The sequence below is a fragment of the Rutilus rutilus genome (assembly GCF_951802725.1).
Source record: "Rutilus rutilus genome assembly, chromosome: 9".
NCBI lineage: Eukaryota > Metazoa > Chordata > Actinopteri > Cypriniformes > Leuciscidae > Rutilus > Rutilus rutilus.
Genome location: NC_140223.1, coordinates 30,719,837 through 30,742,494, shown reverse-complemented (window position 1 = coordinate 30,742,494; position 22,658 = coordinate 30,719,837). Strand labels below are relative to the sequence as shown.

Here is a 22,658-nt window from a genome sequence, read left to right as displayed (position 1 = left end):
ATTAATTCTGTTTAAAAATACAATCTATAATATTCAACAGGCAATGTTTGGTCCATTATGTTTCGCTTTACAAATTCACTTCCATAAATTCAGTGGTTAAAATTTGACAGAAAATTTGCTCCAACTTTGTTTTTTACATTTAGTTTAGATTTCAAAAGATAGAAGCTATACATACTTATTAAATACTTATTTTACAAAATATTCAATTTAGGATTATATTTTCACTTTTTTCAATATTTTATATTCTCCTACACTGGACAATAAAGTGATAATTATGTGTGTCTCCACAGATTTTGTGACATTATCGACAGGAAGAGAGAAGCTGCTGTAAAGTTTCTGCTGAATCTGTTTGTTTCAGCATCAGAGTTTGATGCAAATACAGAAGAAAATTACACTGAACTATTAACATCTGTGTGCAGCTACACATCTTTCCCCTGTTGTGAGAATTATTATGATACTGAGTATGAGATTGATCAGTGTGATTTCCTGCTGGATCTGTGTTCACATGTGAAGGACTATGAGACTCAAACAGGCAGGAGTGTCCTTCCAGCATTACAGCCAGTTTATCAGTCAGTGTCTCCTGCAGTCTGGAGAATAAAGCTCTCAGAGAGAAAGAGCTCCATCCTCCTAGAAGTGCTGAAACTCCAAACAGAGAAGAAACCAGTAGAGCTGATAGACTGGACAGATGAAGAGAGTGAAGTGAGGGGATTCCTCCAGTGTCTGCCCTACATCTCACAGCTCAGGTGAGAGTCTCATAGGGAGCAGACCAACCATGCTTGATTATTGTATTCAGTGCTCACAATAAAATTAATGAAATTAATGTACAGTGTATGTTAGGGACACAATATATATGTGAACCAGAATTGAAAACACTAAGTTGCATGAACTTCTTAGACTAGTCTTACAAGTTAGTCATCTAATCATTTTATTCAAGACTGATCATAAAGAGGTATATTGGTGTAATTTGAGTCTGAAAAGGAAGTCTGATTAGTCCTAACTAACTGCTAGTTGTTCAGACTAGTTCTTGTGCAGTCACAGTGTTGGGCAGTAGCAACTAGTTACTAGTGATGCGTTACAGTAATATTACTTTCTCTGGTAACTAGTAGTGTTACGATTTCCTGATTGGTCTAGGGGAGGTAAGCAACAGCAAACATGGATGGTGGTGAAATGAATGTGCAACAGCATGAGTCAAGAAACAGAAAAGCTTATTGAATTGCACTACTTGAAAAAATGTGCATTGCATTAACCCTACTTGTATTTTAATGCATTGTATTTTCAGGACTTGCATTTTTATGGGCTGAAATTCAACATGGTTTATATTCAAGCTGTGACTATTTCAATTCAAAACATTTCACACACATTTTCCTTATTAAAAATTCAATAATCCATATTCACCTTTCAGATTTCACTTCAAAAATATTAATTATATCTAAAAATACAACCTCTTATATTCGACAGGCAATTTTCAGTCCATTATATTTCGCTTTACAAATTCACTTCCACAAATTCAGTGGTTCAAATTCGACAGAAAATTTGCTCCAACTTTGTTTTTTACATTTTGTTTAGATTTCAAAAGATAGAAGTTATACAGAAATACTTAATTTACTAAATTCAATTTAGGATTATATTTTCACTTTTATTCAATATTTTATATTCTCCTACACTGGACAATAAAGTGATAATTATGTGTGTGTCTCCACAGATTTTGGGACATTATGAAAAGAGAAGCTGCTGTAAAGTTTCTGCTGAATCTGTTTGTTTCAGCATCAGAGTTTGATGCAAATACAGAAGAAAATTACACTGAACTATTAACATCTGTGTGCAGCTACACATCTTTCCCCTATGATGAGAATTATTATGAAGATACTGAGTATCAGATGTATCAGGGTGATCTCCTGCTGGATCTGTGGTTACATGTGAAGGACTATGAGACTCAAACAGGCAGGAGTGTCCTTCCAGCATTACAGCCAGTTTATCAGTCAGCTCCTGCAGTCTGGATAATAAAGCTCTCAGAGAGAAAGAGCTCCATCCTCCTAGAAGTGCTGAAACTCCAAACAGAGAAGAAACCAGTAGAGCTGATAGACTGGACAGATGAAGAGAGTGAAGTTAGGGGATTCCTCCAGTGTCTGCCCTACATCTCACAGCTCAGGTGAGAGTCTCATGGGGAACAGACCAACCATGCTTGATTATTGTATTCAGTGCTCACAATAAAATTAATGAAATAAATGTATATGTTGGGTAGACGGTATACAGTGCTGCATGAATGTTTTGTGAACCCCTTTCAGAATCTGCGAAAATGTGAATAATTTTACCAAAATAAGAGGGATTATACAAAAAGCATGTAATTTATTTAGTTTTGTCCTGAATAAGATATTTTACATAAAGATGTTTACATAGATTCCACAAGCCAGCATCTTTTGCATATTTGAACCCTTTTCAGCAGTGACTGTGTGATTTTGAGATCCATCTTTTCACACTGAGGACAATTGAGGGACTCAAACACAACTATTAAAAAAGGTTTAAACATTCACTGATGCTTCAGATGGAAACATTATGCATTTAGAGCCGGGGGTGAACACTTTTGAACAGGATGAAGATGTCAAAATTTTTCTTATTTTGTTTAAATATATATTTGTTTTAGTTGTGTTTGAGTCCCTCAATTGTCCTCAGTGTGAAAAGATGGATATCAAAATCATACAGTCACTGCTTGAAAGGGTTCAAATATGCAAAAGATGTGGGAAAACTGAAGAATTTGCGGGACCTGTAGGATTTTTCGGAAGAGCATTGTGCAGTTTAACTGCTCAGGACAAACAAGGGACTCAACAACAACCATCACAAAACAAAAAAACAATCGTGGACCATCCAGGTAACAACACACAGTATTAAGAATTAAGGGTACATAAAGTTTTGAACATTTTTATAAATTCAACAATTTTTTAATCTTGTGGACTGTCATGATATATTGAGCGGACAATGTGGTGAACTGACAGTCTCTTAGTTTTATTCAACATACGCAGCAGCAGAACAAACTCACTGTCGTCTCTGTGACTGTTTAGCTCCGCCCCTGTTGCCCAGCAACCCTGGAGCGAACAGTCAATCACAATCTTCTGTGTACACATATCACCACATGGACTATAAGTAAACATCTTTAATGTAAAATATCCTATTCAGGACAGCACTAAATAAAAATTGCATTCATTTTGTATGATCCCTCTTAGGCTGCGTTTACACTTGGACATGCGACCTGTATCCGGATGTTGTCCACATACACATTGAAAAGACAAGTGTAAACGCGCTTCTGAAAGGAATGTTATCCGATTAGCGTGTCCAGGTTCGGAGGTAGTCGAGGACGCATTGTGATCGGATCTCAGTGTAATGTAAACGCAATCCAGCCATCGTGTCTGCATTCAGTCGAGTGCGAAGTACATCGCAAATATACTGAAATGTTTGCCTTCGCACCCGAAAGTTGCAGAACCATTCATTTTCTGTAAAGAACGCACATTTTTCCCACCACAGCTGGCAACATTCTCGGACCCATACGTTTCTCTGTACCGTTTCCATTACGGCATCTATCCACATTAATAGTACTTGCAGCCTCTTCATCCTCCACATTCTCCTCATTTTGCGAGATTTGTAAAATGTCCCCCGACTGAAAACTGTTTTTAAAAGAGAACCCTCCACCTCAGGTCGACTTTGCACCAGAGCCATCCTTTTTTTTTTCTCTCTCTTTTTTTTTCCTGCAGGAATACGAGACCTGATCTGTTATCCAGATACTGAAACCACTTGATGTGGACGTGTAAACGCACCCTGTCCTGATTGGCTTATGATCCAATCTGCTTGATCGGATCACAGTGATTGCATGTTAATGCCAAGTGTAAACGCAGCCTTATTTTGTTAACATTATTCACATTTTCACAGATTCTGCAAGGGGTTCACAAACCTTCAAGAAGCTGTGAGCGTGAACCAGATTTGAAAACACTAAATTGAAGTGTGGTCATATTTTTATTCAATACTGTTTAAACCAATTACATAAAAAGGTAGATTGGTGTAATTTAAATCTGTAAAGAAAGTCTGATTAGCCCTAACTAACTGCTAGTTGTTCAGACTAGTTCTCATGACACATTTTTAACTAAGCGTCTCTGTTTCTGCATCTGCCGCTGGCAGTCGTGTTGTAAGTAAATCTGTTGTTCAAATCCTTCTCTCACTCTTGTTCAGTCAGTCTCTGTAGAGATTGATTTTGTTCATGTATTTCTATTGTATCAGCTTCATGCAGCTCACAGTATGTTTATAGATGCGGTTATAATCGAGTTACAGTGGGTTTCTGCATAGTAAATATACATCACACAATACTTTATCAAATATTTGCAAGAATTTAAAACATCACACATTACTCTTGACTTTCACAGTTAGTGCTCAACGATGAGGCCAATTGTAGATTAACATACTGGATGAAGTCAAGATACAATCACATTATCTGTTGCCTGTTCATCCGTCTTCAGAAACACCAAACCAGTACAATTTCAACTGGACTAAAAAATGTAGATAACACTTTAAGAGACTAATAATAATAAAACTAATCATATTTTAGCCCAACTGAAATGTAATGTTTAAAGTGCATGTAAACGTGATTACTGATGTGACGTAATACAGGACAAAACAGCACTTGACTTTAATAAAGCTCTAGATTAAGTGTTTAGTGTCAAACCAGAAAACAAACTGTGTAGAAACTGTCTGATGCAGGTTCATCTTCATATCAACTCAATATGTGCCAATTACATGTACTTGAAATGAAAGTTTTGAGGAAATTAAGTAAGTTACTCTAAATTGTAATTGTATTTAGATTCCAAAACATAGAAGCTATACAGAAATACTTATTTTACTAAATTCAATTTAGGATTATATTTTCACTTGTATTCAATATTTTATATTCTCCTACACTGGACAATAAAGTGATAATTATGTGTGTCTCCACAGATTGTGTGACATTATCTACATGAAGAGAGAAACTTTAAAGTTTCTGCTGAATCTGTTTGTTTCAGCATCAGAGTTTGATGCAAATACAGAAGAAAATTACACTGAACTATTAACATCTGTGTGCAGCTACACATCTTTCCCCTATGATGAGAATTATTATGATACTGAGTATGAGATTGATCAGTGTGATTTCCTGCTGGATCTGTGTTCACATGTGAAGGACTATGAGACTCAAACAGGCAGGAGTGTCCTTCCAGCATTACAGCCAGTTTATCAGTCAGCTCCTGCAGTCTGGAGAATAAAGCTCTCAGAGAGAAAGAGCTCCATCCTCCTAGAAGTGCTGAAACTCCAAACAGAGAAGAAACCAGTAGAGCTGATAGACTGGACAGATGAAGAGAGTGAAGTGAGGGGATTCCTCCAGTGTCTGCCCTACATCTCACAGCTCAGGTGAGAGTCTCATGGGGAAAATACACTCATAGTTTGATTCAGTTTATTTTAATGTTGTCATTTAAATGCATGTCAGATCCATTAGTGATTTAAGCTTAATTTCTATTGTTTCAATGTAGCTGAAGATTCTGGCTGCATTTACTGTAAGACAGATCTGTTGTTTTGATACCTATTAATGTTTTAGTTCCTACTGTTTACATTCACTTGAGATGAAACTGACTGCATTACATTAATATTGAGCCAAAACACACTAAGAAAACCATTTGACCTTGACATGATGTTTGTAATTATTTAAATATTTTTACTCTATTTTAAGTACAGTCAAATATTAAAAAATATTATTTTCTCAACCCTCATTTTGAACTTTTGTCACACACACTCGGTTTAAGTGCTACATCTCTAAGGCTTGTCAGTAAACGGCCACTGTTATGATTGGCTAAGGTCATTTCATAGAAAAAAGTATCAGATCCTCCAATATTGCACATGAGTGTTTTGAAAACATTATCCATAAATATAAAACTGCATTTACAAGCAAAGCATTATGAATTTGTTTACATTTGTTTTGTTATGAAATTGTTTACTTGCTCTTTGCGATGTGCTTCTGTCAGATCCAATAGAGTTGCCATTGCTCTTATCTTTCAGTAAACGTTTCTTTCCAAACTCTGCATTAAATTGTGCCTGATTACAAAATCAAGTCTGTTGTGAAATGATCTGAACATACATAATCTTCCAACGTGACCCTAGACATTGTTTAATAATAAACCATCCATTTGTTCCTAATGCTGGAGTCCTTCAGAAGGCTGTGCAGATCTTCACTAACATCTTAATCTTTAACTAGTTTAAAACTTGCAGTGAGCTTCAGATGCCTGTTAACATGAGCACCTCTATAGTCTTGGGTGAACTGCTCTCTCTTTCTTGTCTCTTCATTGTTCTCCACTGCTGGGCAGGTTACCAAAATGAAATGGTAAAGTAGGCGTTGATGTGTTGTTGTGGAGTTGGTCAGATGAAAATATCTAATATAATCTAATGTCACAATGTGGAGGAAGTAGAAAAGTCATTTAGCAGCTTGATTTCAACTTATGACAATTTTTGGGGGATCTGAAAAGTTGTTTTCGCTGTAGAATGACATCTTATATGTCAAAAGATCAAAGAAAATGTGATTTCTCATTCCATAAATGCTTTATTGGTCAACAAACATAATACTGTGGCTTGTTCACCAGAGAAAAGGGAAAAATGTGGCCCTACTAATATCAACTTTGGTAACTAGGGATGTATGATTTAGACAAGAAGTCTCAGCTAGGCAATACCTCTTCTGAAACGTGTTGGTCTTGTGTTGTGGCGACTAACAACTGGATCTGGCAACACATCTGTTTGTGATCAGCGGTTCTGTGTTTCCTGAGTTTATAATGTTTTCTTCCACACAGCGAGACTCACAGCTGATACGTGAATATATTTTGGTCTCTAGATATCTGGGGAATAAATGGAATTGGTTGTCAGTGTAAATGCAGCCAAAGTGTTTACTAATGCATCAGTAATGGTGGAGCAACCATCTGTCTGACAGAGATTTACAGTAACAGCAACTGAATCTGTTAATTAAATTAATAATGTAGAACTTGTGGTTTCAGGAAATTATTTAAATTACTCTATTTGTTTCATTATGTTTCACAGTATATTTGGAATTTTGCACTCTTTTTATTGTTGTTGTTGAAAAATGTAATTGATTTTAACTAGTGTGGCTCCATTTGCTAATAATCATTTTGATATTTTGCTACAAAAAATAAAATTCCACCTCAGGGCAAAACTGAAAACTAAAGATAATTATTAAAACATCTGTTCATCACTTTTCACTGTTCAATTACACTGACCTTAGCTATTATCTGACAAACTGTTTGCTTGATTTTTATGTTTATCTTGTCTCCTTTGTCATCTCTAACAGAATCTGGTTCGTTCTTTCTTTAGATTTGTTGAAACACAGAATAAAACATCTGAAATATGGGAGAAAAGAAAGAGATTATTCATAATGGATTTGTGTCTGCAAGCTGCTGTCCACCAGAAAGAGACAATAGAAGAAACTGTGAAGAAACTGCTGTCATCTGTGAATTATGAGAGATGTGATTTCCTGCTGGATCTGTGTTCACATGTGAAGGACTATGAGACTCAAACAGGCAGGAGTGTCCTTCCAGCATTACAGCCAGTTTATCAGTCAGCTCCTGCAGTCTGGAGAATAAAGCTCTCAGAGAGAAAGAGCTCCATCCTCCTAGAAGTGCTGAAACTCCAAACAGAGAAGAAACCAGTAGAGCTGATAGACTGGACAGATGAAGAGAGTGAAGTGAGGGGATTCCTCCAGTGGCTGCCTTACATCTCACAGCTCAGGTGAGAGTCTCATGGGGAACAGACCAACCATACTTGATTATTGTATTCAGTGCTCACAATAAAATTAATGAAGTTAATGTACTGTATATGTTGGGAAGACAATATAGTACAGTGCTGCTTGAAAAGTTGTGAACCCCTTGCAGAATCTGTGAAAATGTGAATAATTTGACCAAAATAAGAGGGATTATACAAAACACATGTTATTTTTTATTTAGTGCTGTTCTGAATAAGATGTTTACATATAGTCCACAAGCCAGCATATTTTGCATATTTGAACCCTTTCCAGCAGTGACTGTATGATTTTGAGATCCATCTTTTCACACTGAGGACAATTGAGGAACTCAAACACTACTATTAAAAAAGGTTCAAACATTCACTGATGATCCAGATGGAAACATGATGCATTTAGAGCTGGGGGTGAACACTTTTGAACAGGATGAAGATGTCCAATTTTTTCTTATTTTGTTTAAATATATATATATATATATATATATATATATATATATATATATATATATATATATATATATATATATATATATATATATATATATATATTCATTTAAATTCATTTATTCTGCCCTTTTGAAGCAACAGAAGATACTTACATGTTTCCTAGAAAGACAAATTAAGTACAATTTACCTTGATCTTCAAAGGTTTTCACCCCCCGGCTCTTAATGCATCATGTTTCCATCTGAAGCATCAGTGAATGTTTAAACCTTTTTTAATAGTTGTGTTTGAGTCCCTCAATTGTCCTCAGTGTGAAAAGATGGATGTCAAAATCATACAGTCACTGCTGAAAAGGGTTTAATAATACGCAAAAGATGCTGGAAAACTGAATTATTTGTGGGACCTGGAGGATTTTTCGGAAGAACATCGGGCAGTTTAACTGCTCAGGACAAACAAGGGACTCAAGAACAACCATCAAAAAAAAAACAAAAAAAAAAACAGTCGTGGACCATCCAGGTAACAACACACATTATTAAGAATCAAGGGTACATAAAAAAAGAATAGTTGAATTTATAAAAATTACCCCGTTCAAAAGTTTATCTTGTGGACTGTCATGACATATTGAGCAGACAATGTGGTGAACTGACAGTCTCTTAGTTTTATTCAACATACGCAGCAGCAGAACAAACTCACTGTCGTCTCTGTGACTGTTTAGCTCCGCCCCTGTTGCCCAGCAACCCTGGAGCGAACAGTCAATCACAATCTTCTGTGTACACATATCAACACATGGACTATATGTAAACATCTTTAATGTAAAATGTCCTATTCAGGACAGCACTAAATAAAAAATAACATGCATTTTGTATGATCCCTCTTATTTTGTTAACATTATTCACATTTTCACAGATTCTGCAAGGGGTTCACAAACCTTCCAGCAGCACTGTATATGTTAGCATGACCTTGCATTGCATTTTTATGGGCTGAAATTTTACATTTTTGTTTACAAATTTTACATTACAGTATATTCAAGCTGTAATATTTCAATTCAAAACATTTCACACACATTTTCATTATTAAAAATTCAATAATCCGTATTTACCCTTTCAGATTTCACTTCCAAAATATTAATTCTGTTGAAAATACAACCTATAATATTCGACAGGCAATTTTCGGTCCATTTTATTTTGCTTTACAAATTCGCTTCCACAAATTCAGTTGTTCAAATTCGACAGAAAATTGCTCAGTTGCTCAAACTTTGTTTTTAAAGTTTTGTTTAGATTCCAAAAGATAGAAGCTATACAGAAATACTTATTTTACAAAATATTCAATTTAAGATTATATTTTCACTTTTATTCAATATTTTATATTCTCCTACACTGGACAATAAAGTGATAATTATGTGTGTGTGTCTCCACAGATTTTGTGACATAATGGAGAGAGAAGCTGCTGTAAAGTTTCTGCTGAATCTGTTTGTTTCAGCGTCAGAGTTTGATGCAAATACAGAAGAAAATTACACTGAACTATTAACATCTGTGTGCAGCTACACATCTTTCCCCTATGATAAGAATAATTATGAAGATACTGATTATGACTATGAGATTCATCAGGGTGATTTCCTGCTGGATCTGTGTTCACATGTGAAGGACTATGAGACTCAAACAGGCAGGAGTGTCCTTCCAGCATTACAGCCAGTTTATCAGTCAGCTCCTGCAGTCTGGAGAATAAAGCTCTCAGAGAGAAAGAGCTCCATCCTCCTAGAAGTGCTGAAACTCCAAACAGAGAAGAAACCAGTAGAGCTGATAGACTGGACAGATGAAGAGAGTGAAGTGAGGGGATTCCTCCAGTGTCTGCCCTACATCTCACAGCTCAGGTGAGAGTCTCATGGGGAACAGACCAACCATGCTTGATTATTGTATTCAGTGCTCACAATAAAATTAATGAAATTAATGTATATGTTGAGAAGATAATTTATATGTGAACGTTAACTAGCCCTCTGGTGCTCCTCATCTGGTAGTCACACCTGTTATCTTCACGGTTATATGTGACCAGACACCTGAAAATTAAACTTTTTCCACCCCAGTAAAACCAATGTAATATGTACATATAAAATTGAATGCAATAATATTTTTTTCTTTTGAATTTTAGGAGGATTTGATGGTACTTATTAATATTTATGCAATAATTATGGTTAATTTTTGCCATTGAAAATAATACCAACATTTTTTTTTCTAATTATTTAAAATATGTTTTTCAATTAATGCAGTATTTCAGATTAATATAGAGACTAGGCCTTTTAAATCCAATTTTGGGAGTCAGATTAGCGCCATCTGTTGATCGAATATAAAAGAAAACGTGTAATTTCATGGTGTTACCACTAGATGCCTGTATAGCTCTCTATAATAATAATAATAATAATAATATGTTTATTTTATATAGCGCCTTTCTGAGAACTCAAGGTCGCTTTACAATAATTACAATTACACATAACATAGAAACATGACATAGAGACGATACATATAAACTGTGAAGGATAACATAGTAGAGGTATAGTACATATAGAATCAGAACATTCAGGGGTCAGGGAAACAAGTGACAAAAAGATGTGTTTTAATGTGGGTTTTGAAGTCTTGTAGTGATGAGAGATTGCGGATTTGTTGTGGAATTGAATTCCAAAGAGTTGGTGCAGCGGTGCAAAAAGCCCTTCCACCAAATGATGATAGTTTGTGCCGTGGGATTGTCAACAGACCGGTATCAGATGATCTAAGTGTGCGGACAGGTGTGTATGTATGGATGAGGTCAGAGATATAGTTTGGGGCAAGACCATGGAGTGCTTTGAATGTAATAAGGAGTATCTTGTACTGAATGCGATAGCGGATGGGTAACCAATGTAGACTGCGTAAGATGGGAGTAATGTGGGAAGATTTCTTAGTGTAAGTGAGGACTCTGGCGGCAGAGTTCTGGATATATTGAATTTTATTTAATGATGAGTTTGGTAGGCCATAGAAAAGAGAATTGCAGTAGTCAAGCCGTGAACTGATGAAAGCATGAACTAGGGTCTCAGCATCACTGATGGTAAGAAATGGACGTAAGCGTGCAATATTGTGAAAGTGGAAGAAGGCAGATTTAGTGAGAGAGGAGATGTGAGGAAGAAAGGAAAGAGAGGAATCAAAGATTATACCCAGGTTTTTGACAGTGGTGGAAGGTTTAACCAGAACTCCAGCAATATTGAAATTGTCAACACAGACCCGGGATGTAGTTTGAGGTGAACCAATAAGAAGTAAATCTGTTTTGTCTGTGTTGAGTTTGAGAAAATTACTGGTCATCCAAGCATTTATTTCATCAATACAAGCTGATATGGAAAGCGTTGGGAAAGGAGCATTGCGTTGGGAATGGATGTATAGTTGGGTATCGTCTGCATAACAGTGGAATTTGAAGCCATGATGACGGATGATATCACCTAGTGGAAGCATGTAGATAATGAAGAGAAGAGGCCCAAGAACAGAACCCTGAGGAACACCGTGCGGGACAGAGGCAGAAGTGGACTTTGACTGGCGGATGGAGATGTAATGCTGGCGATCAGACAGGTAGGAGGTGAACCAGGATAGGGCAGTTCCAGAAATACCAAGAGCAGAGAGTCGTGAAATGAGAATACTATGAGAGATTGTATCAAATGCAGAGGAAATGTCTAGGAGAATTAGAATACTGGTGGAGCCGGAGTCAGTGGCCACAAGGAGATCATTAACAACCCTAAGAAGTGCAGTCTCAGTGCTGTGAAGGGTGCGAAAACCAGATTGAAAACATTCATAAAGGTTGTTGGATGACAAGTGAGTTTGAAGTTGAGCAGCAACCACTTTCTCAAGCAGTTTTGAAAGAAATGGTAAATTAGAAATAGGTCGGTAGTTGGCCATGTCAGAGGGGTCGAGGCCAGGTGGAGAGGCTTGTGAATTCTCTAGTAGTTTTGGGACAAAATTACTAACTTTTAAGATGTGGATTTGAATGTATTTTTTTAGAAATTCTCAAATAATACTTTTTGTCAAGGTTTATAAAAAAAAATACAAATAAATTTTGATGTGAAGTGTACACATTTTTACTACAGTCAAACCTGAATACAGAGAAAGCATTTTGTCATGCGTAACATTAAAATTCAATAAAAAATGTACAAAAATTAACAGGAATGCTTTATCACAGCTTAATCCATCTGGATCTGATCTCATTTCAACCAATTATTTCAGTCTTCTGACTCAATTATGCTGTATGGTAATAGCCCTACCAGTTCATTTGTGTTTGAACTACACTGGACAATAAAGTGATAATTATGTGTGTGTCTCCACAGATTTTGTGACATTATCTACAGGAAGAGAGAAACTTTAAAGTTTCTGCTGAATCTGTTTGTTTCAGCATCAGAGTTTGAAAAGAAGAAGAAAGAAGAAAATTACACTGAACTATTAACATCTGTGTGCAGCTACACATCTTTCCCCTATGATGAGAATGATTATGAAGATACTGAGTATCAGATGTATCAGGGTGATTTCCTGCTGGATCTGTACTCACATGTGAAGGACTATGAGACTCAAACAGGCAGGAGTGTCCTTCCAGCATTACAGCCAGTTTATCAGTCAGCTCCTGCAGTCTGGAGAATAAAGCTCTCAGAGAGAAAGAGCTCCATCCTCCTAGAAGTGCTGAAACTCCAAACAGAGAAGAAACCAGTAGAGCTGATGGACTGGACAGATGAAGAGAGTGAAGTGAGGGGATTCCTCCAGTGTCTGCCCTACATCTCACAGCTCAGGTGAGAGTCTCATGGGGAACAGACCAACCATGCTTGATTATTGTATTCAGTGCTCACAATATAATTAATGAAATGAATGTACAGTTAGGGACACAATATATATGTGAACCAGAATTGAAAACACTAAGTTGCATGAACTTCTTAGACTAGTCTTACAAGTTAGTCATCTAATTATTTTATTCAAGACTGATCATAAAGAGGTATATTGGTGTAATTTGAATCTGAAAAGTAAGTCTAATTAGCCCTAACTAACTGCTAGTTGTTCAGACTAGTTCTTGTGCAGTGTTGGGCAGTAACTAGTTACTAGTGATGCGTTACAGTAACATTACTTTCTCTGGTAACTAGTGTAACTAATAACATTTATTTATTTTTTGTCACAATTGCTAATGATTTGAAATTCAAAAATCCAATCATCCCTATCAATTTTCATAATCGTTGTTGTGTGTGTGCGCTCATGACTTCACCAACACAGCAACCTGGCTTTGCCTGAAGATGGAGAAGCCCAGATCATATAGCGGCTGAAAATACAGCCTTTATTTTAATTTTTCTATGTTGTTGCTTTAATAAATAACAGAAGTTATTTCATAAAATCATGGCTTGTCATCAGTTTGAAACAGTTGTACTCTTCGTTTATTTGTAACTTTTATGGATTCACAGGCTGAAAAAATTATTCCATTTAATCAATTTTTTTAGGTGTAATGGAAAAGTGTTGTAACTAGTAGTGTAATTAATTACTGTTGGCCGGGAGTAATAAGTAAAGTAATAATACTATTTTTGAAAGGAGTAACTAGTATTAGTAAATTATAAATGTTTTGAGTAACGAGCCCAACACTGTTCTCATGACACAGTTTTAACTAAGCGTCTCTGTTTCTGCATCTGCCGCTGGCAGTCGTGTTGTAAGTTGTTCAAATCCTTCTCTCGCTCTTGTTCAGTCAGTCTCTGTAGAGATTGATTTTGTTCATGTATTTCTATTGTATCAGCTTCATGCAGCTCACAGTACGTTTATATATGCGGTTATAATCGAGTTACAGTGGGTTTCTGCATAGTCGAGCAACACTCTTAATCTCTCTGTCCAAATATACATCACACAATACATTATCAAATATTTACAGGATCTGAGCCTCTTCATTTTGGGGTCACACTGTCCCCTTCATGGTCAGAAGTGATCAAAGCCTTGAAATGTAACTTGTTTTTTTTTTTTTTTTAAGGAAATCAATGTAATGTTTTTTTGTTCAATAATATTTTTTGATTATTATTTAGAATTTTGATGGGATTTTATGATATAATGCAATTTTTAAACAATTTTATGATCTATTTTTTCCATTAAAATGAATATATTTTTAATTATTTTTCAATAAATGCAATATTAGGAAAGCCTTTAAAATACATTTTTAAAGTGAGAATAGTGTCACCTGGAGGCGTTAAACAAAAATGTGTGATGTCCTGGTGTAACCACCTATAGCTCCCTATAGAAATATATAGAGAGGCTTTTGGATTCTCTACAATTTATGTTTTATAAACAAATACTGTGATTGGTCTGGCGTGTGTGTGTGTGTGTGTGTGTGTGTGTGTGTGTGTGTGTGTGTGTGTGTGTGTGTGTGTGTGTGTGTGTGTGTGTTAGGGATGGGCGATATGGCCTAAAAAATGTATCACGATAATTTCAGGTATTTATTGCGATAACGATACACATGACGATAAATTATTTTCTTCTGTAAAATATCAGATTATGTTATGTTTAAGTTGTGTTGTGTTTTGTTTAGGCTAATTCCATTTTTCTTTATTTAAATTTCCTTTTTTATTCTTTATTAAAATTTCGTTTTTCTTTATTTAAATTTCTTTTTTTTTCTTTTTTTAAATTTCCTTTATTTCTTTATTTATATTTAGTTTTTCTTTATTTAAATTTCGTTTTTCTTTATTTAAATTTCGTTTTTTTCTTTATTTAAATTTCGTTTTTTTTAATTTAAATTTCGTTTTTATTTATTTAAATTTCGTTTTTTTATTTATTTAAATTTCGTTTTTATTTATTTAAATCTACCCTTTACTGTGTCAGTAATTTGTTAGTCAGAAAAATATTAGACTACATTTTTAAAAGTATTGCTTAAGTTAACAGACCTGTGTGTGTGTGTGTGTGTGTGTGTGTGTGTGTGTGTGTGTGTGTGTGTGTGTGTTTTATATCACTAGTGCAGGGTCCGTTCTCGGAGCATATAAGCCCTGCTCGCGTGAGGTGGGCAGCAGACACACTCGGTCTCTCTCGCGCGCAGACACACTCTGTCTCTCTCGGGCACTTTCGCTCGCGCGCGCAGACACACTCGGTCTCTCTCGCGCACTGTCGCTCGCTCGCGCAGTTCGTTTCGCTTTTGTCCGGCGCCTCATATGCCGCTTCCCGCTCGCGCTGTTCGGTAGTTTCTGCAAACTTTGCATATTATGGTAGTTTGCTGCTCATCTGATTTTCTGTAACCAAACCAGTTCCAAATTGTGGAGGTCGCTCCTCGCTTAACAACAAGCTTCTCAGCCTCACGTCCGCCTTCCGCCATGCTTGTTTTCACTCCGCACGTGAACAGTGAATCGGGCACGCACAAAACTACGTCATCAACTAGACTTATCGTTATTATCGCGAGGAGACAAATTTTTATCGTGGGGAGAATTTTCGGCGGTATATCGCAAACGATAAAATATCGCCCATCCCTAGTGTGTGTGTGTGTGTGTGTGTGTGTGTGTGTGTGAGAGAGATTACTGTTGTGATGTAAAACAGCGCTTGACTTTAATAGATTGAGTGTTTACTGTCAAATCAGAAAACAAACAGTGTAAGAACTTTCAATTACATGTACTTGAAATGAAAGGTTTAAGGAAATTAAGAACTTGAATTGTATTAATTTTCCAAAAGATAAAAGCTATACAAAAATACTTACGTTACTAAATTCAATTTAGGATTATATTTTCACTTTTATTCAATATTTTATATTCTCCTACACTGGACAATAAAGTGATAATTATGTGTGTCTCCACAGATTTTGTGACCTTACCTACAGGAAGAGGAAAGCTGCTGTAAAGTTTCTGCTGAATCTGTTTGTTTCAGCATCAGAGTTTGATGCAAATACAGAAGAAAATTACACTGAACTATTAACATCTGTGTGCAGCTACACATCTTTCCCCTATGATGAGAATTATAATAATAATTATATTCAGAAGCACCAATGTGATCTCCTGCTGGATCTGTGGTCACATGTGAAGGACTATGAGACTCAAACAGGCAGGAGTGTCCTTCCAGCATTACAGCCAGTCTATCAGTCAGCTCCTGCAGTCTGGAGAATAAAGCTCTCAGAGAGAAAGAGCTCCATCCTCCTAGAAGTGCTGAAACTCCAAACAGAGAAGAAACCAGTAGAGCTGATAGACTGGACAGATGAAGAGAGTGAAGTGAGGGGATTCCTCCAGTGTCTGCCCTACATCTCACAGCTCAGGTCTGTGTTAAACTAGTAAAAAGTTGTGCTTTCATGTAAGCATGATATTTTCTGCCTGAAAGTATGACAAAACACTATATAAAATAATTAAATAAATAATTATTCATAATTTCCTCGTCCTGTAGGAATGCTGAGCGGTTCATCCCTTCACTATGTAAAGTGTTTGGGCCGAGAGTGAAGGCAGATCAGGTGACTCCTCTGCTCCAGGCTTTAGACTTCACTGTTACTCTGAGTGGAGAATTACCCAGCAGCTCCTGCAGATCTGTGGCGAGAGTTCTGGGCCGTTCGCCCTCAAAACTAAACCTGACTCTGAAGACACACGCCATCTCTCTCAGAGGACTCAAACTGCTCTTCAAACACATCACACACCTGCACAAACTGAGGTCTCAGATTCATCATCTGCATTCACACTTTTAAAGGTCCCATTCCATGGATTATTTTTATTATTTTATAATGTTTCCAGGGGTGCCCTTATAATGTTAGTATGTTTTTTAGATCAAATTTTTTTATAATTTAGAAATAAAAGGCATATTTCCTAGCCTGATTTCATTCCCTGGTTTGAACACTCTGTTTGAAGGGGCGTGTCTGCAGTGAGACTTCAGTGTAAACGCCCTCTGCTGTGATTGGCTGACATGCTTGCATATGAAATATCTGGTGAGCACTGAGCAGATGACAGTCTGTTGATCGCGTGAAAGATCTTATCATTGCAACGCAGTTTCTGCACTATCACTAATGATTTCACCAATGCAAACATGAGGCATATAAATACAGTAAGAGCTTCGTTGTGCAGTGTAACAGCGTCATTGATTTCATAACGAGTTTTGGCAAGTGTCCAGATAAACTCGCGCTGTGTGATTGACAGCTTGGGCGATTGGAAAGGGATTGTTCTTTGATCGCTTTCTGTATATTAATCACAGTTTAAGTAAGATTATTTTCATCCTACTAAGAGAAACGAACGATGTGAAGAGTGATCGCTACTTCCATATTAAATCACTACTTACCGCTTGCTGGAATATAGTTGAAATAGTCCCCTTCGTCAGTATGAAACGCTGAGAGAAGCCTGCTTGATATTATCCCAGGTTAGAAAAACAGTCCGTGGTGAAATGGACAGAGCAAACTAACAACTTCGAATTAAACTTTTGCGGTATCCGATTATAGATAAACATCAACCACGTCTGTTGACATTTCGCCATCAATACGCCTGTGTTCCTGTGGGCGGAGGTTACGGTTCTAGTGACATCATTAAAGCAGGATGTAGAGGGGTGTAGTCCAATCCAGCCGTTTTTTGTAGTCAACTTCTGTTATATAAAATATCTCGCTTGGCATTGAACTTTGAGCTTTATAATTTTACAGATATTATTTATACTCTAACAACAACATTACACACTAACTAAAGTTTGAAACATGGGATCACATAGAACGGGACCTTTAAATCATCCTGAAATCCACTGTTTGAATTTTCCTCATGATCTGTGATTTTGTCTTTGACAGTGTGGAAGACAAACTGTTAGTGAAGATGTTCAGAGCGCTGAGATCATTGAATGGTCGTTTTCCACTGATAGAGGAGTTTTCACTGCTCACAAAAGACTCAAAGCGAAATCTCTCTCATATCCTGAGCAGCTTGACGTCTCTCCTGAGACTGGTGTCTGTTCAGTGTTTGGATCTTACTGAGTGTAAATCAGAGGCTCTGTCTCTCACGGCTCTGTTGGGTCTCCAGGAACCCATGACTATGAGGTCTGTGTTCAGTTCAGTTGGTCCATTTTCTGTGAGTAAATCAACCTGTTTAAAACTGATGAGTCCTGTTCTGTGTGTGTGTGTGTGTGTGTGTGGGTGTGTGTGTGTGTGTGTGTGTGTGTGTGTGTGTGTGTAGGTTCTCTAAAGAGACTCTTCATCAGCTGGGTTCTCTGGTGTATGAAGCACAGGATGATGAACTGACACGCTCTTTCCTGAAGAAGGTGTCTGAGGATCTGTCTTCCTGCTCACTGACCTGGGAAGTGATTCATTTCCTGCTGCAACATCAAGATCTAAATCTGAAGTTGGACTTGAGAAAAAGCAAAATCTCTTGTGAAAACATCAGAGAACTTCTGGCGGTGTTGGACAGAATCCAGTTGAAAAGGTAAAATAATATCTCAAGGAAAGAGCGGTTCAGTTTACAAGACTGTTGGTCGTAAAACCTGGGAGAGAAGATCATGAGTCATGTCATGAGATTCCTCTGGAATTTCAAATGCCGTTTAAACCTTATTTTACTTTATTTATGAGTAAAATAACATCTGGGGCCTGTACCATGAAGCCGGTTTAGGTGGCTAGCCAGCTATGTTTCAGTTTAGTTTCCGCCAACCCTGGGTTTTAGGTACTATGAAAGTAGCTTGGCTTTAATCGGTGTTCGTCGCCATGGTATCTTAGGCTGCACGGCTAACCTGCTCCGGGGCAGGCTATGTTCTGGATTTGAGACCTCAGACTGAAGTTTGACCAATCAGCTGAGAGCAAAGAAACATATAGGTGACGTAACTTATTCCCCGTGTCCGTTGCTATGACTTCACCTTTTCTTCCAAATCCTGTGACATCTCAGCGCAAATTGTTAGACGAGCACTTCGTAAAGAAAGAGTTTTTAGCATGACAAAATCCCCTTGCCTTTCCTGATAGTTACTTGTATGAAAGATACAGATTTTCCGCGGAAGCAATGTCTTATCTTTGCGAACTTCTTGAGCCGCACATAAAGAATTTAACATGTCGAATTCATGCACTACTGTACCGCAAATATTGCGTTGCGTTTTTGTTTTTTTTGCAAGTGGTACATACTTGCACAGTCAGTGATGCACAGAAGCTAGGGGAAACACGGTTTGTCAAACCATTCGCAAGGTCGCTCTGCAGGAGTACATGAATAGTTTCATTAATAGTGTTCCCCGGACATTTATCGACCATGTCCATAAAAGAGGGCTTTTATAAAATTGCCGGTAAGATATATTGATAGGGTGACATGACATGAACACTTTTCTTTTTTTTTCAAAAAGCAAATTTCACAAATGTACTATACAAAATAATACATGTTAAGAATTATTTTAAATCTTTTTTATTATTATTCTGTAATCTTATGATAGGATTCCCTAGAGTCATTGCAACATGTATGCAGTCTATTGCTCCAATCTCCACTGCTCTAGGGGAACATGAGGCAGATTATGTTAATAGGAAGTCCTATCACAGCCTTAATGTTCAGGTAGAGATGATGTGAATATGTGAGATGATTATTTTCTGTGATATGAATCTTTAAATTAATAGTAACATTAACAGATATAACAATGATCTACTAAACATTTCATCTGCTGATGACTTGTGGTCATGAACGTATGATCACAAGTTTGGATGCTAAATGGCCTGGCTCCAGTGCTTGACTCATGAATTTTCCGTGATTCTGTGTTGTGTCAGCGCTTTGAGGAAAGCAAGTTAAATTTGGTACAGTACAAAACACTTAATTTGAACTGAGATAGAAAAACCTACACAATAACCCTGACCCTCAGACAGGGCCACATCACCGCTTCAATGTGGCCCTCAGTAAAACCAGAGTGAAGATAGAGATGACCTTTGGCCTCCTAAAGGCATGTTTCAACTGTGTTCGGCGCTTCAGAGTCACAAGAGCAGACCACCCAGCCCTAATAAATAAAAATAGGCCAATGTAAAGCATAACTGTTGTAAAGCAGGTTATGTTTGGTGTTCTGTCTGCTGCATACTGACCTCTGTGTGGGAGACTGTGTGTGTGTGTGTGCTGGCTTCAACAGGGACACTTCCCTCTACTGCAGAACATACAGTCAGCCATATTTAAAACTTAAAAGTAGTAATGTATTGCACACATACCCAGTGTTACTTGCTTAGAGGAGCCAGCACCAGGGTCAGATTGTACAGCACCTGTAATCCCATCCATAATCCCTTATTGCCTACTCAGAGCCAACTCCTCCGCCAGTGTATTCTGGTTTTCTGAATTTAACTCTTTATTTCTGTTTGCTGCAAACAAGTGTTTGTGATCAAATGTTCACAAAAATAATAAAAGGTTGTGGAAAATACTCACTTTATCTGCTGCCAAGAACATTTGGAGTTGGGGTTGCATCTAAAAATCAGTGAATATTAATCTTTCTTAGTACATGCACATTTTTATATATTATAAAAATAGGCTATAGGCTATATTACACGTATAGGCTACACATACGTATATACATAATTTTACATAAATATAGAACGTAGCCTATTTGTTTAACTTACACATTAACAATCAGCAATCTTTCTTCTCTTGCTTTGGCAGCAGAGACCGTATTGTTTCGAGCTTGAAATACATATTTAAATTCATCGTAATTATGAATGATTATCTCTTGCTCCTCCGCGGAAAAATATATCGCTCTTGCTCTACCCACGATTGGTTGTTCAGTGTCGACGTCACTCTTTTATGTGCACGCGCGCGCGCGTGGAGTAATCATAGCTTAAGGATCAAAGCCTGAGTTGACAGAGAAAGTTGATGAGCTGCATCATGGTACCAATAAAGCCTGATTGCATCGGTTTGGTTTTGTCAACTCAAAACTAATCCTGTAACCCCGAGTTTGTTCAGCTACCTTCATGGTACAGGCCCCTGATGTTAATACTTCAATATATTTTCTTGTCATATTTCACAACATAAATTACAGTCATCCCTCAAAAGTGAGTTTTGAAACCATTTTGCGCATTAATAAGTTGCTACTAGAACTACAACAGTTTGATTTGTCAAGCACATTAAAATAACATCCAGTTATAGTCCTTAGTTATGTAGTCCTTAAAGGGACACTCCACCCATTTGCACTAAGCTTTGCATTGTTAGAAACCCAGTCATACTATTGAATGGTTGTGCAACACTCTCTCATTTTCCCCTGAGACGGGAGAAATCCGTTATTTACCTCTTACACTTCCTCCCACAATGACGCAAAAATCGTCATTTTGCGTCATTGTCGGAGGAAGTGTAAGAGGGGGGGATTTCTGTTGAGACTACAAGCACTAGTTCCTCATCTTTCCCAGGGGGCGGGACCCGCTCACGCTACAGACCTATTACAGATCAGTGGGTGGGACTTTACTCTCTGAAACTGAAAGCAATATCCTCCATCTTGTTTGAAGCTAAGCTAACAGACGCTGTGGAGACAGATGTACAGTTTAGGGCTGTACCAGAATATTCGAGTATTCGAATATTCGTTCGGTGGGTTGGTATTCGATTTTCAAATTTGACATTCGAATATTCGTTTTAATTTTTTTTTTTTTCCACACCTGGCATCCCCCTAGAAACGGTTCCCATTTGCGCTTGAATGGGGCTGTCATGCGTTTTCTCAGATGGATAGCTCTCTCTGATTTGTCAATATGAACAATGAACACATAAATGTGTTTTTGCAAAACGGATATGAATCCGAACTTCAAATCCCGCGCTATAGGCAGATGTGATGGAGTGCACGTCACCAGCAACAGCTGCATTTTACTGATCGTCAGCTAAAATTTCTAAATCAAAGACCGCAATAAGAGAGCGCGCAACAGCCCTGGTAAGATCATTTCGGTTCTTTACTTTTAATGAAGTTGATTGTGTGTTAAAGCATCTGCGACCCACTTTCACTTTGATTAGTTGCACGTTGGCTTGATGAATAGATGCTGATCTGCGGTGACGCGTGCTGTAAGCGTCGTCATATCTGGCTATAACATGATATAGCCTAAAACGCTCTCACACGGTAATTTTTTTAGCATTTTTGGGCGAAATACAATACTCTTATTTTAGAGCGCAGAACAGCGGTGTTTGTATGGGCAGAAGTGCATGCCTGAGCTTGTAGGCTATAAGCACGTGTTGCTTTGACATTGTGGAAATAGAATAGAAACAATATATTAGCCTACCCTTTACTGTGTCAGTAATTACTGTGCTGCTGATTTCTGATTTGAGAGTTATTTGTTACTCAGAAAAATATTAGGCTGTGTTTTGTATCACTAGTGCAGTGTCCGTTCTCGGAGCCCTGCGCGTGAGGCGCGCGCGCTTCCCGCTCGCGCTGTTCTGTATTAAAAGTTTATTAATTCTGAACGTGTCACGTCTCGCGTGTCTATATTGCACCAAATGTGACACTGCACTCGTGAAGTCGATTGGATGAACGGTTCAAAATGCAAGATAAATAATCTAAATGCAAAC

At 37.3% G+C, this 22,658-nt stretch overlaps 1 protein-coding gene across 1 annotated transcript in view; it reads left to right on the top strand.

The window, feature by feature from the left end:
- Positions 1-22,658, top strand: part of LOC311297098 (uncharacterized protein) — a 312,417-nt gene that overhangs the window by 273,292 nt on the left and 16,467 nt on the right. Inside the window, exons 41-50 of the mRNA XM_084419211.1 lie at positions 291-743; positions 1,703-2,149; positions 4,975-5,421; positions 7,381-7,794; positions 9,663-10,115; positions 12,579-13,031; positions 16,040-16,489; positions 16,615-16,872; positions 17,981-18,223; positions 18,360-18,605. Of these exons, the coding sequence (XP_084275337.1) occupies positions 291-743; positions 1,703-2,149; positions 4,975-5,421; positions 7,381-7,794; positions 9,663-10,115; positions 12,579-13,031; positions 16,040-16,489; positions 16,615-16,872; positions 17,981-18,223; positions 18,360-18,605 (3,864 nt within the window). The remainder of the gene's footprint in view (positions 1-290; positions 744-1,702; positions 2,150-4,974; positions 5,422-7,380; positions 7,795-9,662; positions 10,116-12,578; positions 13,032-16,039; positions 16,490-16,614; positions 16,873-17,980; positions 18,224-18,359; positions 18,606-22,658) is intronic.